Source organism: Giraffa tippelskirchi, chromosome 3 (genome assembly GCF_054371585.1).
Source record: "Giraffa tippelskirchi isolate mGirTip1 chromosome 3, T2T-mGirTip1v1.2.pri, whole genome shotgun sequence".
In the NCBI taxonomy this organism is placed as follows: Eukaryota; Metazoa; Chordata; class Mammalia; order Artiodactyla; family Giraffidae; genus Giraffa; species Giraffa tippelskirchi.
In genome coordinates, this window is record NC_137277.1 from 188494249 (window position 1) to 188510165 (window position 15917).

The 15917-nt window shown below is 51.3% G+C and overlaps 1 protein-coding gene across 1 annotated transcript; it reads right to left on the minus strand.

Moving 5' to 3' along the window:
* Nucleotides 1-1153: 1153 nt before the first annotated feature.
* Nucleotides 1154-4112, minus strand: FAM43B (family with sequence similarity 43 member B). The gene has a single exon (XM_081580645.1). It carries the CDS (start codon nucleotides 3208-3210, stop codon nucleotides 2239-2241), a length of 972 nt encoding a protein of 323 aa, XP_081436771.1. The 5' UTR covers nucleotides 3211-4112; the 3' UTR covers nucleotides 1154-2238.
* Between the last annotated feature and the right edge of the window lie 11805 nt (nucleotides 4113-15917).

The following is a 15917-nucleotide window of genomic DNA, read 5'->3' on the forward strand; positions in this document are numbered from 1 at the left end:
AGTCGTGTGTGTGTGTGTGTGTGTGTGTGCGTGTGTGTGTGTGTGTGACTGTATTTTGGGAGGCTGCCAGAGAGGAGCGGAGGTGCAGAGGCTAAGGTTTGGAGCCTGCTTGTGAATTATTACATTGCAACTGTTCCTTTAATTCCGTGCGTTTCACTTGAGAATGTATGAACCACGGGGGACCTAGCTCAGTGTCTGTCCCAAGGCAGGCGTTCAGTAAATTTCTGCTGCACACATCTGATTACAGAGAGTGTGCCTGCGACCTTGTTTCTGGGTGAGATCGCCTCCAACACCAGAGGCTGCCTTGCAGCCCCTCCCAGCTCCCAGGGTCTTCCCTTTTTCTCCGTATGGGGAGAAACCCCAGCAAATCCCCGGCGTGGATAAGAGGGAAGCAGTGAACACACAGTGAGTGGCAGCGGGCCCCTGTCACTCCCCAAACGCATGAAGTCAAGCTCAGCTTTCCCTTCAAAGCCCGCTGACCCTGCCTGCATTCCACCAGGCTGAAGCGACAGGGGTACCCTCTGTTCCAGCAGCAGCAGGACACAGAACCGTCCTGATGGCTGGTGGCTGCAGAGGCCGCTCGTCTCGGCTCTGGACAAGCCTGGGATCAGTGCCCAGCTCAGCACAGAAATAAAGAAGATATCCAAGCTCAGGACTCCAGCTGTCCTAAAGGTCTGGACAGACCCCTCCAGCTCCTCTAAAAGCAAACTGGATTGCTCACTCCTCTGCTTTACATCCCCAAGGAGACCCAGAAAATACCATTTGCCTTGACACACACACATGAATCTTCTCAAAAATACATGGCTCAGGAGAAGGCCCCAGCCCCCTGCCCCCTCCCTGCCCAAATGCTCCAGAGACACTTGGTTTGGTGCCCAGGCAGACAGACATTCCGGGAGGCCGAGACAGACAGCTGACATCCCTCCCAGGCTTAGCCCATGTGATTTGCAGGCAAGGCACCTGCTACTGTCTCCTCTCCTGACATGAAGGGAACAGCCTCCTGGCAGCAACTCCTTCGTCCCCCCCCCCCCCACTCCTAAGAGGTGGCTCCAGCTGCTAAAGGGGACGCTTCCTGGGACCGCTCCTGCCCTTCAAGGGTCTGATGATCATCTTTTCACCGTCAGCTGGCCTGGCATCAAGCACAACACAAGAGTGGTGACAGGCTGAAAAAGCAGGAACGGTTTATTTACAGTGATCATTTGGTGACACACAGATCTTTGGGCTTTTAGTGACCTTGTTAAAAGACACGTGGGCAGGGGCCCACTCCCCCTGTGGGGTCACCACACTCTCCAGCCTCATCTTGCTGTGAGAACCCGGGTGTGTCGGGACCCTCCGGCTCTGACAAGCCTTGGCTTGGAGACATCTCTCCCCTGTCCATTTGCTGGGCGGTCAGTGCCTCAAACACCTGCCAGATGTCCTCTTACCTCCGTCGGAGGCCACGTCTTGGTCCTGGCTGTGGGCACCGAGCGGGGACCCACACACACTTGTAAGCAGACAGACAGGGTGGGTGAGGAGGCCTGCAGAGCCGGCTTGGGCAGCCGCCTGGTGCGCAGAGTTGTTCCCTGGCCGTCTGTTGTTCGGGATGGTAGGAACATCCCCGTTTTCTCCACAGGCAGAGCAGCGAAGTCCCAGAAGTCCCCCAAGGGGTGGAGAGGCCAGGGTAGAGGCTGGGCACTCTTCCTTGTGTGGATTGGCAGTAGACTCAGGTGCGACTTGGGGCCTGGCCTCAGTTCTCCGGGGCCACTATTCTTCCCGCTGTAAGAATGCCTGTCCAGGAAAGGCTAGTCTGGCTCCAGGCAGACCCACTGTCTCCCCTCGGAGCCAAGATCCAAGGCCACCCTCCTGGTTTTCTGGAAGAGTCTCCTCCCTAAGCCCCCTTCTCTGGAGAGGATGTTTGGGGAGGGAGGGCGTGGCCTATGGGCAAAGCAACTCGGTGTTAAGCGTCGGGGGCAATTCCACAGTGGAGGGCGCCGGCAGGCTCTGGGGGTGGGGGGCGAACCCTGAATATTGCTGCTCCCCCAGCTCGCCGCCCCCCATACTCAAGGGCATGTCAGGAGTCACCCTGAGCCAGGATGAGGCGCGGGGCGGACAGCCACAGAGACCACAAGGGAGGCAAGGGCGGGGAGGGGGGACCACGGGGGAGCCGAGGCGGGCAGGGCCGAGGCCGGAGGCTGTACGTCAGGCCGGCCTGTCTGGGGCCGCGAGGCCTGTCCATCCCCTCGCGCTCCCCACGTCCGGCTCTCAGCGCGCCTGGCCCGCTCGCTCCCGGGGGCCGGCCTTCCAGCGGCGGGGCTGCGAGGGCGGCGGAGGCGCCGGGGCGGACCGCAGGCTGCACGTCCTCAGCTCGCGGGCCAGGCTGAGCACCTCCGGCCGCTCGCGCGGCCCCGCGTCCTCGTCCTGGTCCTCGTCCTCCTCCTGGATGCTGCTGAGGCGCGGCGCCCCGCGGCCGCGCTCGGTAGCGGGGGGCGGCCGGTAGGCGCACTTGGCGTTGAGGAGCCGGCGCAGCGGGGCGCGGGGCAGCGAGGCGGCGGGGGCGCCCCCCGCGCGGAGGTGCTGCTGGCGCACGTGGCGCGCGTCGCTCTGGCGCTGCAGGCGCTTGAAGTCGCTGAAGGCCGCCAGCGCGGTCTGGCGGAGCAGGCGGGCCAGGGCGCGCGCCTTGTGCGCCCGCGCCAGCAGCACGGCGTGGCAGCGCAGCACCACGGCCTTGTGGCGCGCCTGGTGGCGGTAGACCCAGGCGAAGACGCGCGGGTGGCGCGCATCCGCCGCGCAGTAGGTGATGCGCGGCAGCAGGTAGGCGTGCGCCGGCCGGCGGCCCCCAGGGCCCCCCGAGCTGCTGCGCTCGCACGGCTGCATGCGGAGGCCGTGCGGCCCCAGCGTCAGCTTCATCTTGGTACCCCCGCCCGGCCCGCAGCGCGCCCAGATCTTGCCCACGGCGTCGTCGGTGCAGCCGTCGCCCTTGGCGTGCAGGGTGACGGCGTTGCCCAGGTACCACACGGTGTAGGTCGGGTCCTCTTTGTTGAGCTCCACTTTCTGGCGCCGGCTGCGGAACACGCGGCCCAGGCGCTCCAGCGGCCAGTCGGGCAGCAGGTCCGGGCAGGAGCGCAGGAAGCTGGAGAGCAGCGACGTGTAGGCGAGTCCGGGGCTCAGGCTCTTGGCCTTGCGCTTGGCGTCGTCCTCCACTAGCACGAATTTGTTACGCCTCCAGGGCAGCATCGCGGCGGCGGCGGTGGCGGCCCGAGGGGCTGGGGGTGCCGGGAGCTCGCGGGCGGCCGGCCCGGCGGCCGGGGGAGGGGAGCGCGCCCAGAAGCCCGGGCGTTCGAGAAGCTGGGCGGCGCCGGGGACAATCGGTGCCCGCAGATGCCAAGTGCCAGGCAGGGCTCGCTGGCTTCGCAGATGCCCGGTGCCCAGCCGGGCTGGCAGCCGAGATGCCCGGGCGACGGCCCCGAGCGTCCGGGAACAGCTTCCCCCGGGAGTCGCTCCAGCTGTCCGGGAAGCAAGGAGGGGCAGGGGCTGGGCGGGGTGGAGACGCACCCCCCTAGATCCAAATAGGGGGGCACCCCACGGTCCCTGCCGCCCAAATTGCGGCGGCAGGGAGGGCGCCGGAGCCGGGACTGGAGTCTGGCTGCTCGGAGGGGTAGACCGAGAGCGCGACTGCGGTGGGGACTCCTCCAGGCGTCGCGGCTCCACCTCCCCGAGCTGCCTACATCACCGGGCGGGACCACTAGCTCTCTCGTCCCCTCCTCTGTCTCCTCCCCCCGCGCCGGCTAGCGGGGCTCTTCGCCCGAGACCCAGCACAGGCGCGGTGGATCGGGTTTAATCATTATTGTCGGAGACCAAGGAGCAGGAAGCTCTTGAAATCGACCCAAGGGCTTTGCCAGTGCAAGCTTCTCAGGTCTCCCTGGTGGTCTCTCAGCCCCTCTGGGAGGGTGCGGTACCCCCCCCCCTCTTTCTCGGATGCCCACTGCCCCTCACCCGCAGCTCCTGCCTCCCCGCATCTCTGAGCGTGAGTTCGGGTGGGTTCCTGCCGGGGCCGGGCTGGTTCCCTTCGCCTCCTATCTGCACAGCAGAAAGCCAGCCGAGGTGAGGTGGCCGAGCAGTGCAGTGGAAAAGTACTGTCGCTCGGTGAAGCTTTCTCTCCCGGGTTCTTCCAAGGTCGTGGGCCAGCCCGGCGCGCCGGAGCTGGGAGACCAGTCCCCCGCGGCAGCGGCTGGTCGTGGCCCTCGCCTGGACTAACGCCGGAGGGTACGCTTTGCGGGTGGGGAACCTTCCAGAGCCGACCGGGGTCTGTGGGGGAATTGCAGATTAAAAGTTCCTTTGGCCAAAGGGCAGCCTCTGGACCCTCCCAGGATTAAACAGATTACACTGCGGTTTGTGACACCTCTCCTGCTCCCCACCACCTGGGCGAGGCGGGGGGCGTTGCATTCATGACCTCTTTATCTCAGGATAGCCTAGCCTCAGCTAAGTGACTTGCCCAAGGTCACAGGGCTGATAGGAGGTGGAACTAGGGTTCCACTCAGGCTTGACTGACCCATGGGGGGACTGGGGACTCACTCTTCTGTGAGTTCATCATATACTGTGTATGGATGGGGGATGTTCTATCCTGCCCTGAGACCCTCCAGTGGGGGCTCTTACTAGGGAGGGGGTTCTGCTGTACTGGGAAAGAGATAGTGGTCCTTGGGCATGGGGCCACATCTCCCCCTTTCCAGGATTTGTTAAACCACAACAAACTCCCTAGAGCCCCAGGACTGCTCTGGTGGGGGTCCAGGAGTCTCCCACAGAGTCCACACCCAAGCCCTTTCTGTGGCTTTAGAACAGGTCATTTGGGAGTCTTCCAGGCCAGGAATGAGCCCAGAGCTTTGGGCTAGGCCCGGTCACACCAGGTGACCTCCCAGAGTGGGGACATCGGGAAGATGATATGTCCTACAGCCTGGCAACACACGTCCGTGGCCAGCCGGCTGGGCTCAGCATCCATGGGGGGAATACAAGTGTACCCCCCACCCCCCACACAAGGCTGCTTCACCAAATGCTCCTCACAGGACATGCAAATAAAAAACAGGAAATTAGAATTGCAGCATCTTAGCTTTGGAGGGGCCTCAGAGATCGGCTGGTCTCCTGCAGCCTCATTTTATTTTCAACTTGGAAATGTCTTAATTCTTTGTTGCTCATTATAAAAATAATATGTGCTTGTGGTTAAAACAAAAAAAATCACTGAAGAAGGACGTGGAAGTCTCCTACTGTCCCCACCCTGTCCTTTCTCCATGAGAGAACAGGCTCTGGGAGGCAGGAGGAGCCACCCCATGAACCTCACTGCCTCTGGGGTCCTCTTCCCCACAAGCATCAGGAGGCAGGGGGAGCGGCCAGCAGCAAAGTCTCTACTTGTGCGGCTGAGATGCCTCCAAGCTTTGAGGAAGGTGTAGCCTCCTGGATTGCTGGAGTTCACCTATCATGACACAGGAAGCCCAGTTCAATTTAGATCTCTGCTAACCAACCGTCTCTTTAGTGTCCAGTGTGTCCCAAGCATTGCCTGCCTGCCTTTGATCCAGTAACTAAGGGTCCTGCCTCCCAGAGAACTAGAAGGGATGGGGTGCTGCGGGTGGGAGCCTAGTGTAGACGCCCTCACCGAGTCCTGCCTCTGTGCCCTTCTCATTGCTTCTGGAACAGCCTCCTGTGTGCGGTGGGGGGAGGGGGGAGTCACCCGGGACGGCGTGGGGTCGGAGAGTGCGGTGCTCTGTTTCTGTGCTAAGTCCTCCGGAGCACAAAGCAGCATTTGACGTCGTTAGCCACTTTGTTACCTTGTGGACAACTCACCTTGGCCTCCATGGCTGGGATTCCTTCCTCCCACAGCCTCCTTGGGACACTCCTCCCTTCAGGGGCCTTCTTACACCCTCGGGCTTGGTGTCCGCCAAGCATCCCCCCTTCAGCTCCTCTGCCTCTGAACTTGTTCCTTGGAAGGGCCCAGCTGCCCAAGAACTTCCACTGTTCTTTGTATTCAGAAGGCTGGAGAGGCCAGCCTGGTCCCATTCATCCAGGCAGAGTTCAAGGCTGTCTCTGCCCGTAAGTCTTCCTTCCCTTCTCTCCCGTCTATCGCTGTTGTTGTTCTTCAGTCACTAAGTTGTGTCCGACTCTTTGTGAACCCATGAACTGCAGCAATTGATGCTTTTGAACTGTGGTGTTGGAGAAGACTCTTGAGAGTCCCTTGGACAGCAAGGATATCCAACCAGTCCATCCTAAAGGAAATCAGTCCTGAATATTCTTGGAAGGACTGATGCTGAAGCTAAGACTCCAATACTTGGGCCACCTGATTCGAAGAACTGACTCATTTGAAAAGACTCTGATGCTGGGAAAGATTGAAGGCGGGAGGAGGCACCAGAGGATGAGATGGTTGGATGGGATCACCAACTCAATGGACATGAGTTTGAGTAAACTCCGGGAGTTGGTGATGGACAGAGATGCCTGGCGTGCTGCAGTCCATGGGGTAGCAAAGAGTCAAACACATCTGAGCGACTGAACTGACTGACTGAATGAACTGCAGCATGTCAGGCTTCCCTGTCCTTCACTATCTCTCAGAGTTTGCTCAACTCATGTCCATTGAATCAATGATGCCATCCAGCCATCTCATCCTCTGTCATCCCCTTCTTATCCTGCTCTCAGCCTTTCCCAGCATCAGAGTCTTTTCCAGTGAGTCGCCTTTTCGCATCAGGTAGCCAAAGTGTTGGAGCTTCAGCTTCAGCATCAGTCCTTCCAATGAATATTCAGGGCTGATTCAGCAGACAAAACCCTGCTTGGGACTCAAACTCATGTGGCTGGGACTCGAACCAAGCCAAAACCCACAGTACCTGGTTTCAGGGCCTAATGAAGCTCAGGTTCTTGTTGTCTGATCTCAGAAAGAATTCAGTGAGAGACAAAGTGATAGGTAAGATGTGATTTGTTCAGATTCAGAGAGAAGCACACTCCACAGACAGAGACTCTTAATGAAGGTGAAAGAAGAGAGTGAAAAAGCTACCTTAGAACTCAACATTCAAAATCTAAGATCATCGCATCTGGTCCCATCACTTCATGGCAAATAGGTGGGGAAACAATGGAAACAGTGACAGGCTTTATTTTCTTGGGCTCCAAAACCCTTGCAGACGGTGACTGCAGCTATGAAATTAAAAGATATTTGCTTTTTGGAACAAAAGCTATGACAAACCTAGACAGCATATTAAAAAGCAGAGACATTACTTTGCCAACAAAGGTCCATCTATTCAAAGCTATGGTTTTTCCAGTAGTCATGTATGGACGTGAAAGTTGGACCATAAAGAAGGCTGAGTGCTGAAGAATTGATGCTTCTGAACTGTGGTGCTGGAGAAGGCTCTTGAGAGTCCGTTGGACTCCAAGGAGATCAAACCAATCAATCCTAAAGGAAATCAATCCTGAATATTCATTGGAAGGTCTGATACTGAAACTGAAGCGCCAGTACTTTGGCCACCTGATGCGAAGAACTGACCCATTGTAAAAGACCCTGATGCTGGGAAAGAGTGAAGGCAGGAGAATAGGATGACAGAGGATGAGATGGTTGGATGGCATCACTGATTCAATGGACGTGAGTTTGAGCAAACTCTAGGAGATAGTGAAGGACAGGGAAGCCTGACATGCTGCAGTCCATGGGGTTGCAAAAAGCTGGACATGACTGAGTGACTGAATAACAACAGCCTTCTTTATGGTCCAACTCTCACATCCATGCATGACTGCTAGAAAAAACCATAGCTTCGATTTATGAATCTTTGTCAGCAAAGTGATGTCTCTGCTTTTTAATATGTTGTCTAGGTTTGTCATAGCTTTTCTTCCAAGAAGTAAGCATCTTTTAATTTTGTGGCTGCAGTCACAGTCCAAAGTGATTTTGGAGCCCAAGAAAATAAGGCCTGTCACTGTTTCCATTATTTCCCCATCTATTTGCCATGAAGTGATGCGACCAGATGCCATAATCTTAGTTTTTTGAATGTTGAGTTTTAAGCCAATTTGTATTACTTTCCTCTTTCACCTTCATCAAGAGGCTCTCTTAGTTCCTCTTTGCTTTCTACCATTAGGATGGTGTCATCTGCATATCTGAGGTTGTTGATATTTCTTCCAGCAATCTTGATTCCAGCTTGTGCTACATCCAGCCCAGCATGTCACATGATGTACTCTGCACAGAAGTCAAATTGGCAGGGTGACAAAATAGAGCCTTGATGTGCTCCTTTCCCGATTTGGAACCAGTCCATTGTCCATGTCTGGTTCTAACTGCTGCTTCTTGTCCTGCATACATGTTCCAAAGCAGTATCATCGCTGCTTCATAGACTAGCATGTAGTTGGAATTTTTTTTCTTTTTTCAGTTTAATTTTTTTTACTTACTAGAGCATAATTTTATTTTCTAAGCAATAAAAAAGTAATGTGTGCTTTTTTTTTGTAAATGGATTTACAGATGACAGTGATAATCTAAGTGTTTATAGGAAAAATAATTGTTTTTACAGCCGTCTGCTGCTTGAGCATTTAAACTTTTTACAAAGCAATCTCTACCTTCAATTTATTTCTATAATTGATTTATTTTTGGCTGTGCTGGGTCTTCACTGCCGCATGGGCTTTTCGTCTAGTTGTGGCCCATGGGGGCTCCTCTCTAGTTGCTTGCATGGGCTTCTCATTGCGGTGGCTTCTCTAGGCGCCCAACCTCAGTCGTTGCCACTCCACAGCTCCAGAGCACAGGCTTAGGTGTTGTGGTCCACAGGCTTGGTTGCTTCGCAGCATGTGGGATCTTTCCGAATCAGAAGAACCATTCTGTGTCTCCTGCACTGGCAGGTTGATTCTTTATCCCTGAGATCCCAGGGAAGCCCATCTGTCATATTCACACTTGTATTAGTTGAAGAAGTCAGGTAACTGACATCGTAGGCATATAATTAAAAAATCAGTCGTTTGCCCCATCCCCAATCTCAGTTCTCACTTCCAAAGACAGCCCCTCTTTTACACATTTTAGATGGCACCTCTGTCATATGCTTTCTTATTTTTAAATAACACACCTAATCCAGATTTTCCACTTTTTGAAACTGTGTCTATTTCCTCCCTTCTATGGAAGATGAAGGTGTAATTCTCTTCATCCGTCTCATCCCACATTATTTTCCCTCCCTGCCTCTCAGTTTAGTTATAGCATTTTATTACTGTTGCATCGGTATTCAGTGTTTAAGTATAATGTTAATAACTATGGAACTATTGTTCATAGCTGAGCCTTGAAGTGTGTTATGATTTCATTTTTTCCTTATTGGACAACATTTTTGCTTTTCTAGAGGTATTTAATCACCTCATTAAAAACAAACAAACAGGGACTTCCCTGGTGGTTCAGTGGCCAAGACTCCAAGCTCCCCATGCCGGGGGCCCAGGTTCCATCCCTGGCCAAGGAACTAGATCCCACATGCTGCAACAAACAGTCTTCATGCTCCAGCTAAAGACCCGGCGTGCCACAGTGAAGAATAAATTCTGCTTCCCCCTAGCCAGAATTTATTTCCTTGCTTTTGGCAGAACATGTATTCCAATAGCTTTGACTGATAGTTTTGCTGGGTGTAGAATTCTAGGCTAGAAATAAATTGCCTTCACAATTTTGGGGAGATGATCCATTGTTGCTGTTGAAAAGTCAGATGACATTCTGACATCTGATCCTGTGTGTGTATGTGTGTGACTTGATTTTTCTCTCTAGAAGTTTTTAGGATCTCTCAGAGCTCTAAAGTTTCAAATATGCATTTACCATGGGCACTTGGTGAACCTGTCAATGTGGAAATCAATCACTTAATCTAAAAATCAATGTTGGGGACATTTCTTTGTGCTACTTTCCTCCATTCCATTTCTGTTTTTTGTTTTGTCTGTTTTGGTTGGATGTTGGACCTCTTAGATTGATCCTCTATTTTTTCAAAATATTCTTTCCAATTTTGCATTTTGAAAAACGTCCTGTTTTCTGGGACATTACCTCAACTTTATCTTCCAAATTTTCTGGTTGAATTTTTATGTCTCATCTCATAATTTTTCATTTTAAAAGCAATTTCTTATTCTTTTTTTTTATGACAACCTATTCTTATTCATGGATGTAATATTATCTCCTGTGTCTCTCAAAATATGAATTATAGTTGCTTTAAAATTTTTAATTGCAATGAAACACATGTAAGATAACATTTACCATCTTAACCATTCTTCAGTGTACAGTTCAGTATTGTTAAGTATATTCACATTGTCATGCAATTGATCTTCAGAACTTTTTCATCTTGCAAAATCATAACTCTATACTCCATTTCTTCCCCAATCCCCCCATCCCCAGCCCCTGGTAAGCATCATTTAACCCTCTGTCTCTATGAATCTGACTACTCTAGATACCTCATATAAGTGGAATCATAAAGCATTTGTCTTTTTGTGAGTGGTTTATTTCACTTAGCATAATGTCCTTAATGTTCATCCATGATGTAGCATGTGTCAGTATTTACATCCTTTTTAAGGCTGAACAGTGTCCATTGTACACATATATTTTGTGTATCCATTCATCCACTGATAGACACTTAGGTCGCTTCCACCTTTTGGCTAGTGTGAATAATGTTGCCATGAACATGGGTGTATAAATATCTCTTAGAGACCGTGCTTTCAATTCTTTGGGATGTATAACGGGACATGAAATTGCTGGATCATATGGTAATTCTATTTTTAATATTTTGAAGAATTACCATACTGTTTTCCATAATGGCTGTGCCAATTTACATTGCACAAAGGCTCTAATTTTCCATATCCTAACCAACAGTTGTTATTTTCTTCCTTCCTCTCACTCTTTCTTTTCTTTTTTATAGGAGCCATCTTGATGGATGTGAGGTGGTATCTCATTGTGGTTTCAATTTGCATTTCCCTAGTTAGTGATGTTGAGCTCTTTTCCCCTTATTAGTGATGTTGAGCTATTTGTATATTTTCTTTAGAGAGACGGCTATTCAAATCTTTTGCCCATTTAAAAATTAGATTATTCTTTTGTTATTGTTGTTGAATCATAGGAGTTCTTTATAGATTTTGGATATTAACCCCTTAGAGTTTATAGTTTTTGGTCTTATTTTTAAGTCTTTGATCCATTTTGTGTAAGTTTTGGTAAGGATCCAACATCATTCTTGTGCATGTTGATATCTAGTTTTCCCAATGCCATTTGTTGAAAAGACTGTCCTTTTCCCGTTGATTGGCTTTGGCACCCTTATTGAAAATCATTTGACCATGTGTGCAAGCATTTGTTTCCATCTCTATTCTACTCTGTTAGTCTATATGTCTGTCTTTATGCCAGTACCACATTGTTTGGGTTACTATAGCTTTGTAATAAGTTTTGAAATCAGAAAGTGTGAGAACTCCAATTTTTGCTCTTTTTCAGGGTCCCTTGAGATTCCATGTGAATTTTAGAATGGATTTTCCTTTTTCTGGAAAAATAATGCCATTGAGATTTTGATAGGGTTTGCATTAAATCTATAAATTGCTTTGGGTAGCATTGGCATCTTATGCTCCAATCCATGAAGACAGGAGTCTTCACTGCCTTGTGTTTGTGTTGCCTTTAATTTTTTTTCAGAAACATTTTGTAGTTTTTACATCCTTGGTTAAGTTTATTCCTAAGTATTTTATTCTTTTTGATGCTATTGTAAATGGAATTTTTTATTAATTTTCTTTTCAGAATTGTTCTTGGCTAGAAATGTAACAGCTTTTTGTGTGTTGATTGTATACCTGACTATTTTGCTGAGTTTGATTATTCTAAGGTTTTTCTGTGGAATCTTTAGAGTTTTCTAATTACAGTTGTTTCTAAAAAGGTTGTTGTTTTTTCAATTTTGTGCATTGCTCTGCTCCTTGAGTTCGTTCTCCCCGTTTTGTTTTGTTGTTTTTAATTGAAAGATATACAACTCTGTCATGCTTCCAGCTTTCCTTTAATGTCTGATAATCACTGTCGTCTAAGTCCTATCTGAGAGGCTCAAACACTGGCTGAAACACTGTGTACGGGAGATGGAGGGTGATCAACAGAACTTGTCCTGTGTGGGCCTCCTTATCTGATGACGTGCTCAGCCAGGTTGCAAAGAAACCCTGACAAAAGCCTCCTTGACCAGACTTGACTCACGCTCCTCTGAGTCCTTTTCTCAACTAGACCCCATCCTTGTCCCCCATCCTTGTCCCATCCTGCATCACCCAATTTTAGGAAGAATCTTGTTAAGTCAGTGTAGACAGAATCCCCTCCCTGGATATCTGATCACCCTTGATGATATCACGTCAAATTCCTCACCCTCCCGTCATTCCCCCTGTTGATAGCTGATCACTCGGGTCTGCCTTCCTGGTTTAGTCAGAATCCCCTCTTAGCTCTGGTTTTTCCTCTTAGTAATTTGCCTTTCACCTATACTACAATCCCCACCCCGTCCCCACCCTGAAATGCCCCTTTGTTCTTGCGGTATTTGAAATCGATGCCAGCTCTATCCTGAGGTTTCTCTATTGCAGTCATTCCTGAATAAAATCTATTTTTTTTTACCACTTTTCTTCACACCCCGCCCCCAAAATCTGTTTTTGCCACTTTAACCACCATCCAGCTCTGTTTAAAAAAAAAATTTTTTTTTTTCTTTTTATGGTTTCAGCGGGGCTTCGTTGGTGCACAAGGGCTTTCTCTGGTTGCCAGTGAACAGGGGTCACTCCACGTTGGGGTCCTCGGCTTCTCTTGTCGGGGAGCACCGGCTCTAGGTGCTCGAGCATCAGTTGCTGCAGCGCGGGGTCTCGATAGGGGGGGCTCAGCGCGGGGTCTCGGTTGCGGGGGCTCAGCGCGGGGTCTCGGTAGCGGGGGCTCAGCGCTGGGTCTCGGTAGCGGGGGCTCAGCGCGGGGTCTCGGTAGCGGGGGCTCAGCGCGGGCTCGGTAGCAGTACTGCGTGGACCTCGATGTTCCTCAGCACGTGGAGTCTTCCCAGACCAAGGACCGAACCCGAGTCTCCTGCACTGGCAGGCGGACTCCTGTGCACTGCACCACCAGGTTAGCCCCTCATTTCCTTTTTTGACATCCCTCCAGTGTTGAGGTCTGTAGGTCTCGTCTTTTGGGCTGGCCGGGGTCCCCGGGGAGAGCTCCTCGTGCCTCCTGCCCGTGGGAGCGGGGGCTGTAAACCCGGCTGCCAGGATTCTGCGGGCAGAGTGGAGACCGGGCCTCCTGGAGGTCTCACTGGTCAGTAGGTGGGCTGGCTGTTCCGGATGGAGCCTCCGCACCCTCTGTCACCCCTGGAGTCCTCAGGCCAGAGGCACCTGGGGTAGGGCTCCCCAGAGAGGAGGCTCTGGTCTTCTGATGCAGGGGGTGGGGTGGGAACCTCCAGGCTGCTGCGGAGAGGGGAGAATACCCAGGGCTTTCACTGCAGGCTCTCGCTGATCCTGTTTTTGCACCTGATCTGCTGTCAGCAGAGATGTCTGGTGTGTGGGGTTTCTGGGTTTCTGGGGCTCCTTAGCAGGACACGGCTTGACTCTTTCTGGGTTTCCATTATTTCTACACCACTGAGCTTGTGCCCCCTTGTCCACATTCCTTCCATCCTCAAAGATGTGTCAACGCCACTCAGTGGCTGTCGTCGCCGCCTTCCTTTTCCTTGTCAGTTTATGCCACTTCTGTTCCCTTACTGTAACTTTAGGGAGGCTTCGGAAGGAATGGGGACTTTATCTTGGTTCTCCACGTCGAATGTAAACCCCTCCTCAGTGCTCTTCTGATGGTTCCTCATGGCGCTCAAGATACCTAGATGCATGTCGATCGATTAATCCGTATTTATTTATGTATCCGTTCAGTAGGATATGGTCATGCCAGATGAAGAAGTTGGACTAATTCCTTCTGGTTTGGACATTCCCTCCTCAAAGGAGTCATTTTATTGGGTGGGTGCTTCGCAGGTGTCTCAGTCCAGAATCCATGTGCCAATGCAGGAGACACAGGAGATGTACGTTCGATCTCTGGGTTGGGAAGGTCCCCTGGAAGAGGAAATGACAGCCCACTCCAATATTCTTGCCTGGGGAATCCCATGGGCAGAGGAGCCTGGTGGGCTACAGTCCGTAGGATTGCAAAGAGTCAGACACAACTGAACGACTTATTACATACATGTGAGTTCCAAACTGGACACCCTGGGGGCACCTGGAGACAGGTAGTGATGTGCAAGACATTCCTGTTGGAGCTAGCCTCTAAGGCAGGTCCCAGTGAACCCCACTTCCTGGTATTCATGCCTGTGTGTGGCCCCCTCCACCCTGGAGAGGGCCGACCTGAGTAATGGAAAGGTTTTCTGGCTGTTAGACCGGGTGATTTCTGGGGCTAGAACACGAAGTTTAGGGTGGCTTCTGCCTTGTTCTCTCCTGGATCACTCTTGCTGGCTGGAACCAGCTGCCGTGTCATGAGGACAGTGAGGACACGTGAGGACTTGGCAAGGAGCTGAGGCCTCCGCCAGGTCGCCATCCAGGTGAGGGTGCCGCTGTGGAAGCCGACCCTCCTCGCCAGTCAGGCTTTCGGCTGACATCTACCTTGTGAGAGACCCTGAGCCAGCATCATGCAGCCAAGCGGCTGCTCCCCAACTCCTGACTCACGAAAACTCTGAGATAATAAAGTTATTTTTGTTTCAAGCCACTACGCTATGGATTTTTGTTCTAGAATGTTTATTGGAGTATAGTTGCTTACAATGTTGCATTAGTTTCTGCTGTACGGCAAAGTGAAACAGCTGTATACATATATCCCATCTTTTTTGGATTTTTTTCCCACTTAGATCGCCACAGAGCCTGGAGTCGAGTTTCCTGTGTTATACAGTAGGTTCTCATTGAAGTGAAGTGTAGTGAAAGTCGCTCAATCGTGTCCAGTTCTTTGCGGCTCCATGGACTGTAGCCTGCCAGGCTCTTCTGTCCATGGGATTCTCCAGGCCAGAATACTGGAGTGGGTAGCCTTTCCCTTCTCCAGCGGGTCTTCCCGACCCAGGGATCGAACCCAGATCCCCATATTGCAGGCAAATTCTTTACCATCTGAGCCACCAGGGAAGCCCAGGTTCTCATTAGTTACCTGTTTTATACATAGCAGTGTGTATATGTCAGGCCCAGTCTCCTAATTCATCCCACCACCCCCTGCCCCCCCTTGGTATCCATATGTTTGTTTTCTACATCTGTGTCTCTATTTCTGCTTTGCAAATATGTTCATCTGTACCATTTTTCTAGATTTTTACCAAAAGGTACTGAATATAACCCCCAGTCTGTCACACGGGCTCCAAAGCTCAGGTTGCGCCCCCTTCTCGCCCTGCCCGGCTGCCCTACAGGGTGCCCTCTGCCCCCATCTCTGGGCCTCAGCCATGCTGTGCCCAGTGCCTCCAACCTCTAAGCACCATCTCGCCCCCCAGGTCTTTTCCACATGCTGTTCCCTCTGGTCCCCATCCTTCTTTCTCGTCTCTTCTTCCAGCCTGTTCATCTTTCAAGCCGTCTTAAAAGTCACTTCTCTTAGGGAAATAGTTCCCTGAACTAACTGTGCTGACTTCCTTGGTTGTGTCTCTCGAAACATGTATCAGAACAGTCATCAATTCATTATTTGTGTAATCATTTATTTAATTCCTGCCCTCCTCTACTCTGAAGGCTCCCAAGGCTTTGGGTACACCTAGGACAGGGAATACATCTGTTTTGTTTTTTTTTTTTAATATTTATTTGTTATTAAAAATATTTACTTATTTATGTGTCAGGTCTTAGTGATGGCACGCGGGATCGTTAGTTGCAGTATGTGGACTCTTAGCTGCGGTGTGTGGGATCTAGTTCCCCGACCAGGGGATCTAACATGGGCCCCCTGCATTGGGAGTTCGGAGTCTTAGTCACTGGACCCCCAGGGAAGTCCTCCACGTCTGCCTTTTGCATTCCTAACTCCACACTGCCCTGGTTGGCATCTGGAACATAGTAGGAACTCA